Genomic DNA, 18,775 nt, shown 5'->3' with positions numbered 1-18,775 from the left:
CTGGGACAGCCCGGGCCAGGCGGGCAGGGAGGAAGGGGCTCCGGACCCCCCCTCCGAGCTGTCTCAGGACCACGTCCCTGCAGGGCCCTGTCCCAGGGCAGCTCACCCCGCAGGAACCGTGAACATAGAGGAACCTGCTCTCCAGAGCCTCGACCTTTGGTATTTTTCCATTTTGGATACGTTTTGTCTCCCCTCTCCGTTGCTGAGTGTCGTTCACGCAGGGTGCAGAAGGCAGTTTCGGTTGATCTCTTGTCCAAAGGCTGGCCTAGGAAGGGGTCACGCTCTGTCCTGCGAGTCCAGCCGGCTGGAATCCATCAGTGAGGTCTCACCAGAAAGCTGCTACAATGGACAGTGCTGCTCTGTGGGGATTTATGGTCCAACTTCACCTAAAAAAAAATGATGCTGTGTCCCTCCCATATACACCCGGGGCTGAATTCAGGAGCTGAAATGGTGCATTTTGTTTCCCTGGGCCTCTCCTGAGGGCTCCAGCCCAGCCAGAGGACAGGCTGACCAAGGTGTCGAGCAGTCAGGAAGCTCTCTGTGATGTTTAAGAGCAGAAGCTGGAGGTGCCCCTTTTCCAAGTTTTATACGTGCTAATTACAAACGACAAGGGGAAAGTGCAGTGGTAGGGCTCCAGAAGCCTGTTGTAGCAAAATTGTCACCATGTCATTAAAGCCACACACACCCAGGGATTGTTGGTATCAGCAGCTGCAGCCTCAGCTGTGCTTCAGGGAGCTCAGCCCAGCACAGGACTGGTGCTGGTGGGCTCGGGGAACACAGGGTTTTCCAGAGGGGTTTGAGTGTCCCCAGGAACTTAGAAAAGCAGAAGGGTGCAGTGCTGCTCAAGAAACCGGTAACTGGGCAAACAGGACAAACTGCCCTGAGGGATTAACGGACAGAAATGTGCCCAAGGAAAAAACCTTGGTCAGAGCAGTCAGGAAACCTTTCCTACGTGGTCAGCTGGAGAAAGAGAAAGTTTACAAGGATGGGGGCTGTGGAAGAAGCGGGGCCGTGGAAAGCCCTGTTCTGCTGCCGGCTGGAGTGATAGGAGTTTGCGCCCGCTGCAAGGTGTTTTCTGTAACAGAGAGGCAAATGCACAGAACAAACATTTCTTCCCTTCTTTGGACGGTAGGAATGTTTTAATTGAGAAATTTGTTTTAATTACATTAGGTGATATCACAGTCTATTTTACAAGTTCAGGGTAGGAGGATGTGTGGAACAGTTACACAGAAATCCAGTGAAAGGATAAAAACCTACAACATGAGAAAAATGAAAAGGTTAACATAATCCCCCAAAAATGAAACGCATTGAGAGTTTGGTGTGAGTGGAAATGGGAGATTATACCAGGATCCAGAGAAGTACAAAGGAGGAGACTAAGATAATTTACAGTATTGGTTCTGCACGACCATCGTTTGCCAGTGTTCAGAGACAGTCTCTATTGGCCAGTGCATCTCTGAGCAGATGCTCCCGTCTCTGAGGGTTTGGTCTGGTCTTGTCAGAGGAGAAAGCAAACGAACTGATGGGCAAAGGTCACAACCCACGTTGAGCTGGTCCCCAGGGTCACCGCCTACAGGAGTGTCTTCCACTGGATAGTTGGGGGTTTCTGCACCAAGAACTGTATGGAGGAAAACTAAAACAGCTCCAAAAAGCCCCATCTCAAACGTAGAAAAGTCTCACTCTGGAAGTGCTTACGAGAAGGTCGTCATCATAGAATTTGGTTTCTATAATAACATTACCACTGTGGAAGGAAAAGAGGAGAGAGACAAGGTATTAGAACAGTGCACGAACAGCAGGAAACGACTGTTTCTCACAAGCCTGGGCTGACATCTTACCCCCCCAACACGAGCTTTGGTTTGGAGCCACATGCAGTGAGCACTGTGTCCTGATCCGGGGCCAGCAGGGCTGAGGGATCTCTCCCCTGCGCTCCTACACGGAGCAGTCCCCCCATCCCTCCCTTGCCACCCCCTTTCTGGGCTCAGTACAACACAGGCTGCAGAGAGTGCTCACACAGACCTTCTGCTCCGTTCTGTTGCTAAAAATAAACCAGCAGTCCCAGCACCTTCAGTCCTCTCTCTCTTGCAGTGCATTGTGAAAGGCGATGGGAATTCTTTTTTTATTCCTCATCTCTGTCCTCTAGCGCTGAGCAAGCTACTCCAACTTAACATGTCATTTCCCTCAAGAAGTGCTTAAATGGAAAGGCACAAGCAGATTTTATACAAACTACAATGGGAATGTAGATTTGGGTGTGACATAAGCTCTGATGATTTAAGTCACTGACTTTGAGATTTTGGTAGACAAAAATAAGAACTTTGGGGCCGTTACAACACCTGGGGACACCTGAGCAGTGTGACTTGACCATGTCTGAATAACCTGGCTCTTGAAAATCAAAGCAGCAGTTCCATCTCCACTGTGGCTCTCGGTGTCTGTAACACTGGCAAGGCTGAACCCAGAAAGAGCATGAGGTTTTTGCTGTGGTGTGGCCAGTGCTTGAACTCCAGGGTCAGGGAATGTTCTCAGTCTGATATTCAGTCATCCTGGGAATTCTTTGTACAGAGTGCCTTGGTTAGCACCAAATGCCACATCTGCATTCTCTCCTGATAGGGAGACACTGAGACAAACGTGAGGTCTTTGTGAATATCAGAAAATGAGGGGCTCTCTAAGTCTTGGCAGCTGAAAAAAATTTATTTCTTTGGGCCACAAAAAACTTCCAGATTTCTTTGGGCTGGTGATTCTACTGAAAAGCCTCGAGAATGGTTTTAGGACACTTCCATGAACAGAAGAGAGATCTGGGCCAACCACGACAAGTGGACAGACTCCAGGGAAAGAATGGGACACTGGAAAATCAAGGTCAGATCAGAACTGGACTCTCACAACTCCCAGTCCTGAATGCCTTGATTTCCTGAGATGGTCAAAACCAGCTTGTCAGGTGTACTCTGATTCCCAAATCTGGCTCCCCCTGTACTGACTTAAAGCCACCAGCTCAGGGAGCCAAGGACACGTGTAGCACCTCCAAGGTTGTGAGCAGACTGTGCCAGGGACACTGTTCGAACACTGATGTTCTCTTCTGAGCCTGCTCTCTCTCTGAAACATGCTGTGAATAGAAATCGGTGATGGTAGCTCCCATCCCAGTGCCTTCTCTATGCGACTGGCTTTCCTCCAGAGAACGAGAGGGAAAACGCCAGAGGGGAGGTCTCCCAGAGGACACAGTGACCTTGCGGTGAGACTGGCTGCTCCCTGTCTTGTTGGCAGGAGGATTCCCATACCCTTCTGTCTCTGCTGGCAACGCGCTCCTCATGTGCTTGCCAGCACTCACCTAGCACTGCAGGGAGGGGGGCTTTTTGTCAGTCATTATAGCCCCTCAGGGGCCTCCATCAAGAAGCCTTTTCCGTCATCCCACCAAAGCTTGTGCCTTGCTGTCCACACTGGGAGCAGTGCCCAGCATCCATTATCGTGACACAAGTGGCAGGGATCACCGACATACTCAGGAGTCAATGAGCAAACAGTGGCCGGGACTAGATGTTTCTGAGGAAGGCGTGTGAATCCCATTACAGGTGACTGTAAAATGATTGTTTCCTACCTGTTAAGGGTATTTTATGCCCGGATACAATTCCATATGATTAAGTGCATCGTTTATAATCCAATGTAAAAGATACAAAGCTTGGCAAAATGGTACAGCGACGAAACAAACGCTAGAGCAGCTCCTATTGCAGGAAAAACAACTGCCTTGGACAAGAGTCAGTGATCAATAGCTGGATTTGAAAATGACCCAAACAGCTCTTTTTTTTCCCCCTGGATGTAAGGGAAGCTGCAAAGCATTTTAAAATCCTTTCACGGTTCACCTTTCAAAAAAATTAAGCAACTCTAATAAAGGATCAGTTCTACTTTCTCCAAACTTTTATTGCTATATTAATGCAAATTGGACCTATGGGAAAGAAGGTAATGAGGTTGGCTTAGCCCCTTTTATCTCTCAACAGCTAGCAGTAGTGAGGGTGATTCAGAGTTGGTAGCAGCTCCCTCTCTTCATTCCCACAGCAGCCCCCAAGGAAATGTCACATACTGCTTTTTCTTTGCCTGTTCTTAGATTCTGTAAGCCCAAGGCACTCACGTTAAAACGTTAGCTGGCATCATCTGTGATTCAGGTGCTGCCTCTATCAAGGACTGCCAAGTGTTTGTGGAGTTAGGAATCACAAAACCGAATTCAAAGAACCATTCTGCAAAGTAAAAAGAAGATCCAGAGGCATTTGAAAGAAGATAAAATCCACAAATGGTCCTTTTGCTTTTCACCTGACAGGCTGGGGAACTCCCTAAACCGTCCTGCTGCGCTGCCAACATTTTACATTTAAATGACTTTGTACAGCTTAAACTGCACTGAACCCTGCCCTCCTGTTCAGAAAGATACTCCCTTTCTAAAATAGCTGATGGTAATGATAAAGCCACACCACTTCCGTAGCATTTGGTGGAAATTTCATCACACCTAATTGGGAACAGGGAAACCACACTCCCCCTCTTGCAAACCGCCCCCCGGATGCAGTATACAACTGGTTGCTCAAAAGAGAAGCTCAATGTTTTATCTCCCCCTCCTCCAGCCCAGATTAAGAGTAATGCTGCAGCGAGGGAGATCAGATGTGCAGCTGAGGAGTCACACAGGCAATACTGGTGACACTGCTGTAACCAAAGTAAACCAGAGACTCCTTTAGTCCAACCTCCCGTCTCGTGGTGGCCAGCACTAGGTGCTCCTGAGGAAGACGCATGACTCCCCATAATGGGTGACTCTAAAATAACCCGTTTCCTCGCCTCAGGCAGCCTGTGTAGATTTATGCCCTGAAGCATGATTACCCAGATTTTTTGCTTACATAACGAAGTGCTAATACACTTATGAAATGCTATCCCTAATGCTGTGGCCCATTAGTCCTGATAGGATGAGTGCTTCAGTGCTACTCTGAAAAATTAAAATCACCACGTTCAGCCCATTTTAGCTTCTCTAGTCCCCAAAGCGTTGGGGGTAACTCCCTGCGCTGCAGCAGGACTGCACGCAGAGCAGATGCTTACCTTCTAGACATTGCCCTTTGAAATAAACTTTCTGTTCCAGTCGGAATTTTTCCATTTGTTCTGCTGAGGAAAAGTTTAATTCCCGAGACACTGCTTTGCATTTCAGGATTTTTTTAGGAACTCGAGCTGTGAAACAGATAGAGAAGCATTATTTGGACACAATAAAACAAACCCAGCTGCTTCAGGTGCAATATACTTTGAAATAATGATTACTGCTAGTACAAGATCATAGTAGCAGGAGAAATGCAAACACAAAGGAGTTTGTTTTTTACATTTGAAGGAGTGAAATCCAAGACGCAAACAGGTTAAGTACCTTGCCCAGAGCCAGGAATTAAACTTGTAACAGAACCAGGGATAGAACACTGATCTCTCGACTCCTGGTTCTTAGCTGTTCATTACTAAAAACCACAATTCTTCACATTTAAATATTTAAATTTTCGCTTTAGGAAGCTGAAGGGCTGCTTAGCACACCAAGCCTGTTAGCCCTTCTCACTTCTCCTTCCCTTTCAGACTGTGCATCCCCCGAACTCAGAAACTTTAATTTTTAAAGGTGGAGGAGTAAAAGGAGGGACAGTTTGGGAGCATTGATTAATATGCTGAAAGTTTCTAATCCGGGGAATGGTGGTGGGGGGGTGGGGGAGTCAATATACTAAAAATCTCCCAAGCCTGTCATGCTTCAGTGGTGCGATTGTACATAATCCTTCCTGCGTATTAAAAAAATGTTTCATGTAAATTTATTAGAAAAAAAGAGGGGAGGGAATACAGCTGGCATGTGCTTTATGAGCCAAACTGTTCCTAAATGGAAAACGTATCAGAACATCCCTGAGCAGGCAGCAGGCTGCTGTTTAATAACAGGAAGAGTCTACCAAACCCCAGGCAAATCCATCTCATGGAGAACAGTTTAATGGAGTAGGACCTTGATATGAAACCAATTTAGAGAGCCAGAGGGTTAGGGAATGTAAGCTACCTTCCTATCCCATGGAGAAGTACACAGCCCACAGTTGTTTAAAAAAAAAGGTAAAAGAGAAAGTTAAAAGTGTAAGGGAAGAGTTTTAAATGTAAAAGCTCTCTAATTATTTTTAGTCTTTTTTGTTTTCCAGCATAGAAATCTGCATGGCACCATCCTTTACTGCCCTCACAAGTACAGACTACAGCCTGTTGGGAATTAACTTCACTTTCCAGTTAAGTGTAAAATGACTTCTGCAATTTACTAATTACATTTCTTTCATCCCCAAGACAGACTGCTTAGAATGTTTGCTTTAATATTGTAGAACTACAAAATAAAAGGTTACTTTTAATAAAAGTAGGACTTTGTAGTCTTTAAACCCCTGATCTAAGAGATTTTAATTGATATGTATACCATCAACCAGAAAATTTTCATTGAAATTATTTATTTTAAACTGATCTTGCTTTTATACCTTTTTTTTCCATTAAAAAGCTAGAAGAGAAAGAAATTTGATTCTCATCAGTTAGGACCATTTTAAAACACGTTGAAATGCAGGTAAGCACTGAATTTATCCTAAATTTAGTACTGCCTTGTGTTAACCTGAGGAGATACTAACCTGCACATTTATTTAAGCACTTACATAGCTAACATACATTTAGTCAGATACTTAATTCTGATCAGATTGAAAGTGACGAATGACACATTTCTTATCTACTAAGCAAGTCTTTTTCGGGCCAACTGTGTTCAGTTAGAAACTGAAATTCAGTTAAAATACCTGTATCATTATGTTTTCATATAGTTTAAATTTTTATCTTTTATTTTTTTATTTTAAATATTTGGGATGTGTAAGAAAGCAAGCTATCTTCACCAAACTTCTTTTATATTTCAAACTACATATTTTCTTAGATAATGAAAGGATTATTTGTATTTCCTAAATAAAAGCTGGCTGTGGTGACTGGGAACAACACTGGGGATTCTACAAGTGCCAGACCTCAGCAGCTTACTCCAAGATGTGCTTGTATATTGGAAGAAACCAAACTTCACGGATTTGCGTCACCTTCTTTTAATTCCTAGTCAATTTATCCTCCTTTGTTGGACACCTCTCCCCTTTCTCAGCCTATTTATTGAGAATAATCTATCTACCTCAGCCTTCTTTTCTTGCTAAGCCATACAAGAACGGCTTTTTCCCTCTCTTCTCTTAAGGAAGACCACCCTCCCATCCATAATCTTTTCAGTGGCTTCTCCTACTAGTTCTTCCCTGCACCTGCTCCAACTTGCAGTCATCCATCTTCTAGATGGATGGCTGAACTGCACACCGGATAAGGTCTGAACAATTCCTTGTACGCTTGGCATTAATCTCATGGCAGAGTATGTTTTAATTAATTCCCCAAGCTCCTTTGATGGAGGTGATGGTCCCTGGTTTTTTATGTGAGGAAAATCTGAAACACAATGAGGTGATACGATTTGCCAAACGGAGAAAGATGGCAGGAAGGAAATGGGGCAACACAACAAACCCTCCTGAGACACAGCTCCAGCTGTCCTCTCTGCCCCAAACACACCTTTCTGCAGCTGGCACAGTCTGTTGAGACAGAGCGAAGAGGATTCAAAGTCTAGCCATGCGTCCAAGGAGAAGCTTTCACAGCACAAAATCTGGGAAGATTTGGAATATTTTTAGCGGATTTTCTTCTGCTTTCTAAAGCCTGATTCCTCAGTTTGTATTTCAGCTGCTTTCTACAGTTGTAGATGAAGGTGCTGGGATGGAATTCTTTAATACAGGTATCTTGCAGGATAGGCATGAGGAAATACCTGTTAAGGCCTATCGGCAGAGCTGTTCGCTGTGAAAACGGGAGTGCAGGTTAGCAAGGCTGAAGGAGACAAAGCTTGGAAAATGCTCTGAGTAATCACTGAGTCCCAGCTCTGCTTTCCTCTCACTCTGACCTGCATCCTCTGTTCATCAGGCCCCTCTTATGCTGAGACAACCTACCACTGGTCCTGTCAATGAACTCTCATCATAAAGCAGATGAATGTTGTCTGGGGACCAAATCAGGAGAAGGCAACTGGTTTCTCTCGGGCCTTCAGCTGGCTTTGAAACCAGGTATATTGCTGGAAGACTGCTAGACTCGCAATGCTTTGTCACAGATCTTCTGTACGCTCTCTGGGCAGAGCAGGATCTTTATACGCTGGCTGCCTCCTTCAGACACACCAGATTTTCCAATTTAAGGGAGAAGTAAGTCCTAGCAGCGACAGGCTGAACTCAGTCTGATGTTTAACCAAAAATACATCAATGTCACCAGCATAATTAAATGATCAAGTTCACTCCACTCGCTGGAGATCACCTATGGTACTCACATAATAGGAAAGCCTTCAAAATTAATTCAGTGAGGTCAGACTCTTCACAGAGCCAAGGCAGAGCTCCTGGCAAGGGACGTTACCTATCACAGTGCTTTGTCACAAATGGGGAAGAATAAGGGACAGTGAAGTCCTCTACTACTCAGCAAGGACAGAAGTGAAAGGGCAACAGGCCTTCCAAGCACTGGTGGAGGGACAGGAGAGCAGAGCAAAGGTGCCATGTATGCCATCTTAAAGCAGACCTCAAATTCAGTGCAGGAGGATATTAGGACAGTTATTGCCAGGCAAGGTAATAACCGTATACGCTTCTTCCCCACTTCCCGTTTGACCTCCACCTTGGCTAAACCCTGTTGTTATACTGAGAAGAGTCAATATATTTTTATACTTTTCATTTTGGAAACAACATTTAACCTAGCAAAGAGACAGCCACTCATTCCTTATCCAGCTGAGCTCCCTGATTAGCATCGGTTAACTTGTCCCCTTTGCCAGCCACTGATCCACTCCCACCCTTCTCCACCTGTCCCCAGGTTCTTGTGGTGGAAGCCTCTGAAGGTGTGAAGTCACAGCCAGGACATCTGTTGTTCAAAGCAGGGGTACACTTGCAACTCTGATAATCTAGACACACAGCACCACCCAGTCCCAAAATGCACAATAAGACCACACAGTACCTTCATGCTCCACTCCAGGTACAGACAGATCTTCTGTTCCTTGCCAGAGGATTTTCCCTGTTTCTGCATCCCGAAGGTTCATCCAATTTCTGATTGGGAAGCAATTAAGGAAAACAAGCTATCTACATCCCTAAAAGCTGTGCCTAGTATTCTTTGCTAAGCCCTGAAATAGGCTACTCCAGATGAGTTTCAATCCCATTTTCTGATTTTCAAGAGGCCAAGGAAAAGAGATGCTTTTTCCCAGAAAATAAATGAACAAACCAACCCCTGACCAGAATGAATGCGACAAGAGTTGTATAGTCACAGATATAGTTTTCACTTGAGACTGAAGCTTGTTAACCTCATTTATCATTTTCCATTGCTTCTAAAGGATAAAGGCAATGTCACTGTGCTGCAGAGAAGCAAGAACATTGCTAACAATAACAGATAATTCTACACAAACGATTGCTGTTCTCCAGCATTTGAAAAATGCTACAAAAAGAAGTGCTTCCTATACAACATTAGAAAAAGAATAACACCTGATCAAGCTTGTTTTCCTAGTTTACAAAATATTAATATCCAGGGCTATTCTATTGCTGTTGACCTGGTAACTGCTACTGATGGGAATTGTTCAGCAGCTGAGTGCTACGCAAAGAGAGAGCCTCTCTTTTCACTCTCAGCAAGTAAGGCTGTGCCGGCTTTCAAAAAGCCCAGATCAGTGAATTAGTCATTCAAGCTACAGGCAGGTATGAAATACTCACATTTTCAAAGGGGCAATTAATAATGATCTTAAGCATGCCTTTGAAAAATCTCTCCCATAACTCAGGCATCGACACAGAACAAGGAGCTGCACGCCTGACGGTGCTGTTTTGAACAGGGATGCAGCTGTCAGTCAGCCCGAGCAGCATCCTCCTGCTCCACGGCTCATCAGAGTGGCTCCAAGGAGTCCCCGGTAAACACCAGCAGCCTGAGCAGAGCAGGGTCTGTGAGATAAGGCCACGCAAACCAGTGCCTTTCCAGGTGTTTCCTTTCGCTGGCTCCTGGCAGTGCACCCTTCGTACTCAGCACTTCCGAGACAAGAGACTGGAAACTATCTGGGAAAAGGGGAGAGACCAGCTGCTCAGGGAACTGACTGGAGAGGTGGAGAAACAGCAGAGGGACAATATGGACCCTGACATGGGTATAAACAGGAGCTGTCAGAGATATGCATATTGAACTCATCCTCTAACATACACAGTTTCCAGGCAGACTCACACAAACGTGTCAAATTTTTCCAGAGCTCCAGGGAAGAAACAGATGCTTCAGCAAATTTTGCATTCCAGGGTAACATTTATTTTAAAATGACGTGTGTGGAGGAGGGAAGGGAAGATGGGTGCTTCAGCACAGATGTGAGGAGCCTTTCCCATCCTGAAGGCTGGCCGGACTTCCCACATCCCACTGAAAGGGCAAGGGGAGGAGAAAGGTGGGAAAGCATACACAGGGTCCGTTTACACAGGCATGGCCTTACAGCTTCCGAAACTTAGCAACAACTTGGAGCACGGGAAGCGGGAGCACAGGGCAGCCTGCTCACATCCTTCTAGTCTTGTTCTAAAACACGTAACATCCACCACTTGTTCTGGGATTAAGGCAAAAGTGAGAGGTGAAGAAGACGGAAAGCATCATCCTCGGAGGGCCAACTCCATATCCCAGCAGAAAGCTGGGAAGTGAATATCTCTCCCCAGCTAGGAAACCAAGGGAAATGGGGGCTGTAGGCAGGCGAGTCAGAGAGAGAAAATGAGCAGCAGCAGGGCAAGAAGAACCTGCAGCAGGGCTGGGCGCTTCATGTGGTGCTGGCTAGAAAACTCGAAGTCCCCAGCCAATGCAACCCACAGGATGGAACCGCCTCAACGGTAATTTCAAATGTCAAAAAGATGCTACCATTTTTAGATTCATCTTCCCACAGACAAACACACAAACTACCCAGAGTGAAGCTATCTGCATAGAAAGCAATGTGCAATCTATCAAATCTTGTGTACGAGGGAAAAATAACAAATGAGACAATCTGAGCAGCTCACTGACAAATCCATTTATCTTCACAACACCTTGCGATGCAAACACTCTTGACTACTAGCAGTACAGTAAATTCAGCAAATTGGGCACTTGATTATTAAAAACTTATATGACCTTTAAAAAATGATCCCCTTCAGTAGTATTTACTGGCTATTTGTTCACTATTGGTATCAGTGAGAGTTATGAGCTCCCAGGTCTGGCCATAGGCTGTTTAGTGCCAAACTGAGCAGCAGACAAGTTCTCTGAAGAGGAAACACTACCCAGCACTGCCCAGGAACTGATCCAGCCTCCCAAGTGCTGTACCAGTACTCTGACTAATGGACCATCTTCCTTTTTCCTTGCCATGCCTTGCCTTACCTTGTCCCTCTTCCTGTATCGATTTTTGGACTACTCTGAAATCACCTTTGCCATTTTCAAAGTGTTACATTAGAAGTGCCCTTGGAAGAGTCTATGTAGCCTCACAGCGTAATTATTAACCTTGCAAGAAATACATAGTTAGAGAGTGATAGTGCCCTACTGTTTCTGGTTGCTGTAGACTGCTGACCTCCGTGACTTCTCCTTGTAACGATTTATCTCTCAATCCAGTCCAAGAGAGACGATACAAGTTACGTTGCTGTGCTGAACAATGCTAGATATGTTAACATTTGGGGTGTTAGACTTCTAGAAAGTGCCATCAAACTGTATTCTGTATTGATGTTCCACTGTAAAGGACAGCCTGCCCCATGCTTTGCATTCTGACTGTCAAATTAAAGATCAAGAATAAATAAAAAGCTCAAGACTATATCCCCGCTGATGAGAGCATGCAGGTCAGCAATGCAAGCCACGGTTCCTAGGAAATATCTTGTATTTAAACAATCTGGACATTCCTAACCCATGTAATTCCACATCAAATCAATAAAGGCTTCGTGTCAGTGTAGCCAAAAGCTTTCTGGCCTAGGCAGGTGCATGTGCAGGTTCAGGACATGCTTCTTCAACTTCTGCAAATAAAAAAGTGAAATCGAGCTGCTATTCAGAGTGTATACACAGAGATAAAATATGTGTATCCAGACATATCGTAAGGGGTGAGAATGCTCTAGCCAGTTCACTAGGGTTTTTTTTTCCCAGTAACTAAGCATTATTAAAAGGGAAGAACAAATAATAAAATCTTAAAAGTGCGCACGCACAATCCTCTTCTATTGGAAAAAACACATCATGTTCAAGAGATTCTTTTAAAAAAATAAGTGTTTAAAAAGAAACAGGCATCTGAAAAAAAATTCTAAGTCAAAACGAAGATCATTTAGAAAACTTAACTGTAATGGAATTTAAAAAAAGACAAAACCCATCATGAGTGATTTTTTGGCAAGGGAATACCTGACAAAGCAGCAGCTGCACTGCTTACCTAGTTAGCAGCTTATCACACTATTTCTGTCATCTTGGATAGAAAGGCTGGTATTAGGACATACCCCAGAGTCAAGAAAATGGAGATCTTGAACCAAACCCACACACCCTGTTATCTTCTAATGTGTTTAATTGGTTTAAGATTCTTCCATCCCAGCATGTGAGATATTGTTACTAAAAATAAAAAGTGCTCCATCTTCCAAGCAGCAGTGGAGACCTGCAGGCAGGATGAGGAGGGCATTTTAAGTATTATTAAAAAGGAGAAAGTAAATTAATACAGGTTTAACACAATTACTCTTTTTGAAGAGGCTCATGTCAAGCTGCCTGGCAGGGGTAGCGAAGGAGTGCAAGTAGAGAGCCAGGCAGTTACAGCTTTGTGAAGTTGATATCTATGAAAAAAACCAGGAAGAACAATAGTATATTCCTAATTCAGCTTTTCATTCTGAAATCACAAGAAGACCATTAAATTTTCATTCTTCTGGAGTTTTTTTTTTTTTTTTTTTTTGGTAGGAAACAATGTCTGATTTAAGACTCAATAGATCAAATACTCTTCAATCCTGAAGGCAAGGAAGGATTAGGTAGAACAGCAGAAGGAAGGGTGTACTGTTGATCTATTTATATTCCACCACCTATTGGGTCAGCAAAGTCTTACATAAAAGCTTTGTAGTAGCTGGAATTTGACTTGCTTTATATACATGACATGAATTACCTTCCTAACAGACCTGCTTTGCTTAGCCTGATGAAGGGAAATGGTTTGTGCATTTCTAAATCCAAGTTTTGTTGTCCCGAATACCTCTGATCTCAGAAGAGAAATTCCTTCTTTTTTGTATCTGTCATAGACATCACCTCTTTCAAACAAATCAAAATATACATACTTATCTTTAAGTGCGTTAGCATTGCAAAAGATTCCTATGTATTACCACACTGGTAATTAAGAATAACCTTGAAGGGAGAGAATCTCGACTACAAACAAAATTAATCACTAAAGTAGTATGGAGTTAAAGGAGTTCTGCGCCAGTTTCCCTGACTATTATTTGTACGCTGTAATGTTTAGTGCTTTTTTAATATCTCAAAGGCTGCAGCAAACAGCAGGTGTCATTTTTTCCATTAAAATGGTCCATTTTTCATTTTATTCCTTGCTGTCTGCACCATTCTAAAACCTTAGGAACTGCTGCACTCTTATCTTTCATAATAAAAGCAAGCCTGATGTTCATAACTACTCCTGGAAGCGAAGGTCTTTAATATTTTTTTTTTTTTACATGAAATGCAACATTAAGAACAGTTCACTACATGCCAGGTGCAGGATCTCAACAAGTACATGTTCATAAGAATTGTCCTATGGTATAAATGACAGAGAGAAGGTGGAGAAGGTGGAGCTGAAAGCCCTGAACAATTCAGACTTACATCTCTGCTGCAGATCCAGAAAAGCTTCTGATCTGAACTGCCCAGCTTGCAGCCCTGATTTTACATTGTCTGTCGTGAAAAGCAGACACAACCAGGCACTCATGACATGGGCGAGCATGTTACTTTAAAGAACGTTACAGGTAAGTAAAGATCAACCTTTAGGGATAGGATTTTTATCAGGCACATTTTCCCAGAAGAATATTTGCATCTCAGTTGTTTTAATCCAGTCTGAGGAGTAAGGACCAAAGTAAATTATTCAAAATAACTACCAAGCTACAGGATTACGAAGTAGACCACCAGCCTTATGCTTCTACTCCACCCAGGCCATTCGTCCTCTAATCTTTCCAATCTCTAATCTCACTTTTTATTACAACTCCCAAATCTGTCTTCCACAGAACTCATGTGCTTAAATGTAAGCATATGCACAGACACTGCTGAATCAGTCCCTGAGTTTGCTCTGTTTGCACTCAGGAGAAATGCTGCTGTCTCTGGTGTCCAATAAACCACAAGTATACATGCTGGCAGTGTGTTCAGAGAAAAGCAGCCTCTCCTCCTAGCCTAAGGCTGAAATGCAGTGAAAAACCATATCTGAAGGAACTGAATGAGCATCCATCCTTTCTGTGTAGTGACAGAAGCACCAAAACAAACACACACAATGGAAGCTGTTCCTCAAACATTACTGGAGCCTTCGGGTATAGCAGTGTCAACTTCTCCTGCTTTCAGACAGCAGCACACTCTCTTGGGTTCCAGAGCAGTCAGCAAGCGTGCTATGACACCTCTTACAGCAGTGGGTATTTTTTAAAACTCTGCTATTATCAACAAACTTCCCTGGAGTGGCGCACAAGATATGGGTTATGGTGCTTCTCCAAAAGACGGGAGGTGCTGGGTACTGGAAAGGTGCTCTATTAAATGCTCAAATGGAAGGAAGCCAATTATCCCTTCAACACACTCCTGACGCTCCCATACTCACTGGTTTTGCAGACCCTGCTTTTAAAGCCTCCTGCACAGAACAAACTGCAGTGCAACAGAATCCAGGGAGATCCACAGATTAATGTGAACCACTTGGCAAAATGCAGCAAAAGTCCTCAGCCACCAACAAAGTCATTTCACAGCAAATTATGTAATCAGAGGGATTTATTTAACAGCTATAGCATCATACCAAAAGAACCAACACATCATCATATACTCATTTACTTTGTACGTCCCTTTCTACCTTCCCCCTTACATCTTTGCTTGCAGACACCGTCTATGCGGCTCTTGTATCACCACATATTTTCATCTAAATTTCCCCCTTACATCTTTGCTTGCAGACACCATCTATGCGGCTCTTGTATCACCACATGTTTTCATCTATACGTCAGACTGTCCCGGATTAAGCTGTTCTTGGCCTGTACTTGGAAAGACACTCACACATATTAGTCACTACCATGCCAACCTTACCTTTACTGTAATATAAAATCATGCGAACAGGGCAGAAGTTCATAGTGCTACATTATATTAAGTAGACTTCAGATCATCTCTGCCATGCAGCAAGGTTGGTCCTGTTGTTAAGCTACAGTATTCACTGCTACATGTCACATTCTCCCTGTAAGAACTTAACAAAGACATCGTCTGCACGCTGGGTAACCGTTTGAAAGATGAACTATGATCCCACCATGAAGTATTTCCTATTTGAACTTCTTAACAGATATTATCTTAGCAGGGCTCACATGGAGCCATGCTGCAAGTCTGCAACAAAAATGCAGCATAGGTCAATCCACAGTCACATCAGCTGTGAGGAGATGCTAATCAAACTAGAGAAATACAGAAACCATTTAACTTGGCATACTTTGGAAATACAGTAAAACTACATCCAACATTTGCTAATAAAAATTTTATGCAGACCATCCAGTTTAACATCTGTGCCTTTCAAGCAGTGTAGGTTGAATAATACAATTATTATTCACTATTTTCATCAAAATGGACAACTGACATCCATCTCTACTCCACAGCATCCTAGTGATGTCACATAGCAGAATAAGGCACGGAGTTTGCTTTCAGTTATTTCACATTTAATTTTCACTCTTGTCAATTTACTGTCTGAAAATACTCAGGGTGAAATCTCTCCAAATCTTAAATATTTAAATCACAATTGGTGACATCTGTATTACAAACAAAAGCATGTACTTGTACAAAACCAACGAAGATAGAGAGCTCCTAGATTCTGGAAGTGTCTAGCATGGGCAGGCAGGGTGGGAGAATGTGCTTTGTTTCTTCAGTAGTATGCAGCAATATTGCAAACGAAGCCAGGCTTCCATCTCACTGAGTTTTCGTAGAAGAATGGATGTACATTTTGGAAGAAAGAGTTACAGACCTACTGAGATGAAGCTAAGAGTCATCAGGAGGGAAAAAGGTAAAAAAGAATAAATGACACTGGTTTGCAAACAGCTGAACAAGGGACAGATGTAGACGCTGTTGTTTCACGATTTACCTCTCTGTCCGGATGAGTCTAATCTTGCAGAAGTTTAACTCTCTTACAAATTCCAGCAATTTTGTCACTGCTGAGCAATAGGAACCAATTTAGGCATTTGCAAGCAACCTTTGATTTCTTCAGACAAAAGCACCAATATGTGACATTCCCCAGCAGCTCCTGCCTGCAGCAGACGAGAAGATGCCTTGTTACCCCGACGTACCGGCAAAGGCCAGGTGGACAACGCTTCTGCAGCGCGTGCTAGGCACCTTCCTAGGAACTAAGCTCAACCTAAAAACACTTCTAAGCTCCAAAAGACTTTAGATTCCTAACAATGGAAGTTAAAGCAAAAACCAAAATGCACTTGTGGTACACAGAATACGATGTTGTTTAAAGCAGGAATAAGCTCCAAATCAAATCTACACACGTGAACTGCCAGTGTATGGGGCAGGCTGTGTCGGAGGGAGCAAGCTGCTTTCTGCGCTAGATCTGTGGAAGTGCTTTGTTTGCTACTATTAGAAACGAGTTTTGTTTCCTCTAGAAACAGAGGTAAAATGGTTCCTAGAACCAGATAACAGTGCCAAAATAAAAGCAAGCTGAAGCAATGTAGTGGTTTTTAAGCTGCTTTCTGCTGCCGATGTTTTTTAGGCTTTTCTTTGGCTTCCCTGAACAGGCTTGACAGAATTCCTTTATACTTTTTACAACATGTGATCAGATCTGGAGATTGCTTTACATCCTAGGTAGTAAAACAATCAATAACTTAGCAAAATTAATCATTGCTTGCAGGACCATCTCAGAAGCATGAATTGCACAAAGAAAATTATTTTCTCTTTTCCAGTGCGGTAACACTCAACTCCTCCCCATCTTCCCTGCATTTTAAATGGATCTCAAAAATTAGCATGTTAGAAAAGCTTGAGCTCATGCTAAGAACCCTTTGAATATTAACATAATTAATGTCATCAGTAATACTCTGAGTTTGCAGAAACAGCAGGTGAATCCATGGGAATGATGTATTCATACGGGAAAAGAATGTGACCTTTAAAATCCACAGGGCTTTATCAGAGCGCAGTTTTAAAGTGGGATGCTTGTAGCTCAGTGGAAAGAACAAAACGGAATGTAACTAAGGAGTAAGCTAATAGGGACACCATATATGCAAGAGAAACTAAAAATACAGTTGAAATGTAAAACACTGGGACCTCCTGATAGAAGATGCCCCACCTATTCAGAAGTTGAGGCAGCTCGCAGTACAGCTTGAGAAGCCACTCCAAGGAATGCTATGATAAGCGAGAGGCAACTAAAAGAAGAACATTCGTGCAATTTACATCGGGTTGGATAGAGATTTTTTTATCCACTACGCTTAAAATTAAGTTAAACACTTTAAACCCCCAAACAACATGCAATAAAAAGTGTGCGATTCAGTTTGCCCACTTTTTAATTTTAGCACGTCAAACAATTTTCCTTTGTGCAAGTGAATGCTGAAAGTGATTCAGCGACTGAAACAACTTCATTTCGTCTTAACTGCTTCAGAACATTCAATCATTTCAACACAGCTGAAATCTTATGATAATATTTCAAGGTTCTCAGCAACAAGTGAACTAGAGGGAGTTTCATGGAAATAATCTAGGGGTTCTGGTGAATAACTTCATTTTCATAGATGAGGTTGTAACCAGAAGCCCTCAGAGGAATTTACCTCCCTGTAATCATTATGGCCTATTGTTCTTTACTGAGTTGAAATGCAGGATGTCACGACAGTCGTGCAATGAAATTAGCTTTAAAGGAATGAGGTATTTTGAACCTTGACATGCCTCTTTTTTTTTCAATACCATTATTCAATTGTTTTAAAATATGCATTATATTGGCTTGCTTATAAAGGAAAGCTGGGCTTGATTTCATGTCATTTTTGCAACACTGCAGGAGTGGATTTTTTTTTTTACATGTCTGAAAGGATCTTCACACTTCCCCATATTGCCAGGGCACAGACCTGAGCAGAGGAACAAAGACTTCTTTGACCAAATTTTTAAATGGGATAAACATGGCTGCTTAGCTGGCATTTTCGTATAGTTCCACTTGAATGACCCGTAGCCTTGTGTGAATTGTGGAAAAAAAAAAAAACCTAAAAGGCTTTAAAAAGGCAGTTTTATATAGCACTGTTTGTGGCCAGTCAATGCCTTTGTTCCTTGAAGGCTTCTGCAATAATTTCTCTATTGAGTGAAGTGATGTTTATTGAAAATGGCATAGCTGAGCATCAGCAGGTTCCCCTGCTGCTCGGTTTATCTGTCCTCTGAACTCCAAGAAACATCTTGGTCTGAGAGTGTCCCCCTGGTAAAATAAGCAACTGACAACGCAAAAAGCCTAGATGACTTCCAACTGCCAGGGCTTATGTTCTGACTACGTGCTTTTTCCCTCATTGATGTTTAATTTATTTTTTTCTCCTTCACTTCATGTCTCTTCTGACAGATCTCTCTAGTACAGCAGCCTGTTGAGCTCCAATGACTCCTTCTGATG

The 18,775-nt window shown here is 43.1% G+C and overlaps 1 protein-coding gene across 1 annotated transcript; it reads right to left on the bottom strand.

Moving 5' to 3' along the window:
- Positions 1 to 1,108: 1,108 nt before the first annotated feature.
- Positions 1,109 to 9,096, bottom strand: PDE6D (phosphodiesterase 6D, cGMP-specific, rod, delta). The gene is made up of 4 exons (XM_010086184.1): positions 9,013 to 9,096; positions 5,050 to 5,175; positions 4,106 to 4,211; positions 1,109 to 1,738 (listed from the first exon to the last, which is right to left on the bottom strand). The coding sequence occupies exons 1-4, from the start codon at positions 9,092 to 9,094 to the stop codon at positions 1,657 to 1,659; spliced, it is 396 nt and encodes a 131-aa protein (XP_010084486.1). The 5' UTR covers positions 9,095 to 9,096; the 3' UTR covers positions 1,109 to 1,656.
- Positions 9,097 to 18,775: the final 9,679 nt, after the last annotated feature.

Source organism: Pterocles gutturalis, unplaced genomic scaffold (genome assembly GCF_000699245.1).
Source record: "Pterocles gutturalis isolate BGI_N339 unplaced genomic scaffold, ASM69924v1 scaffold48400, whole genome shotgun sequence".
In the NCBI taxonomy this organism is placed as follows: domain Eukaryota; kingdom Metazoa; phylum Chordata; class Aves; order Pterocliformes; family Pteroclidae; genus Pterocles; species Pterocles gutturalis.
Note: the sequence above shows the minus strand (reverse complement) of the source record. Positions and strands in the feature narration are given on the sequence as shown.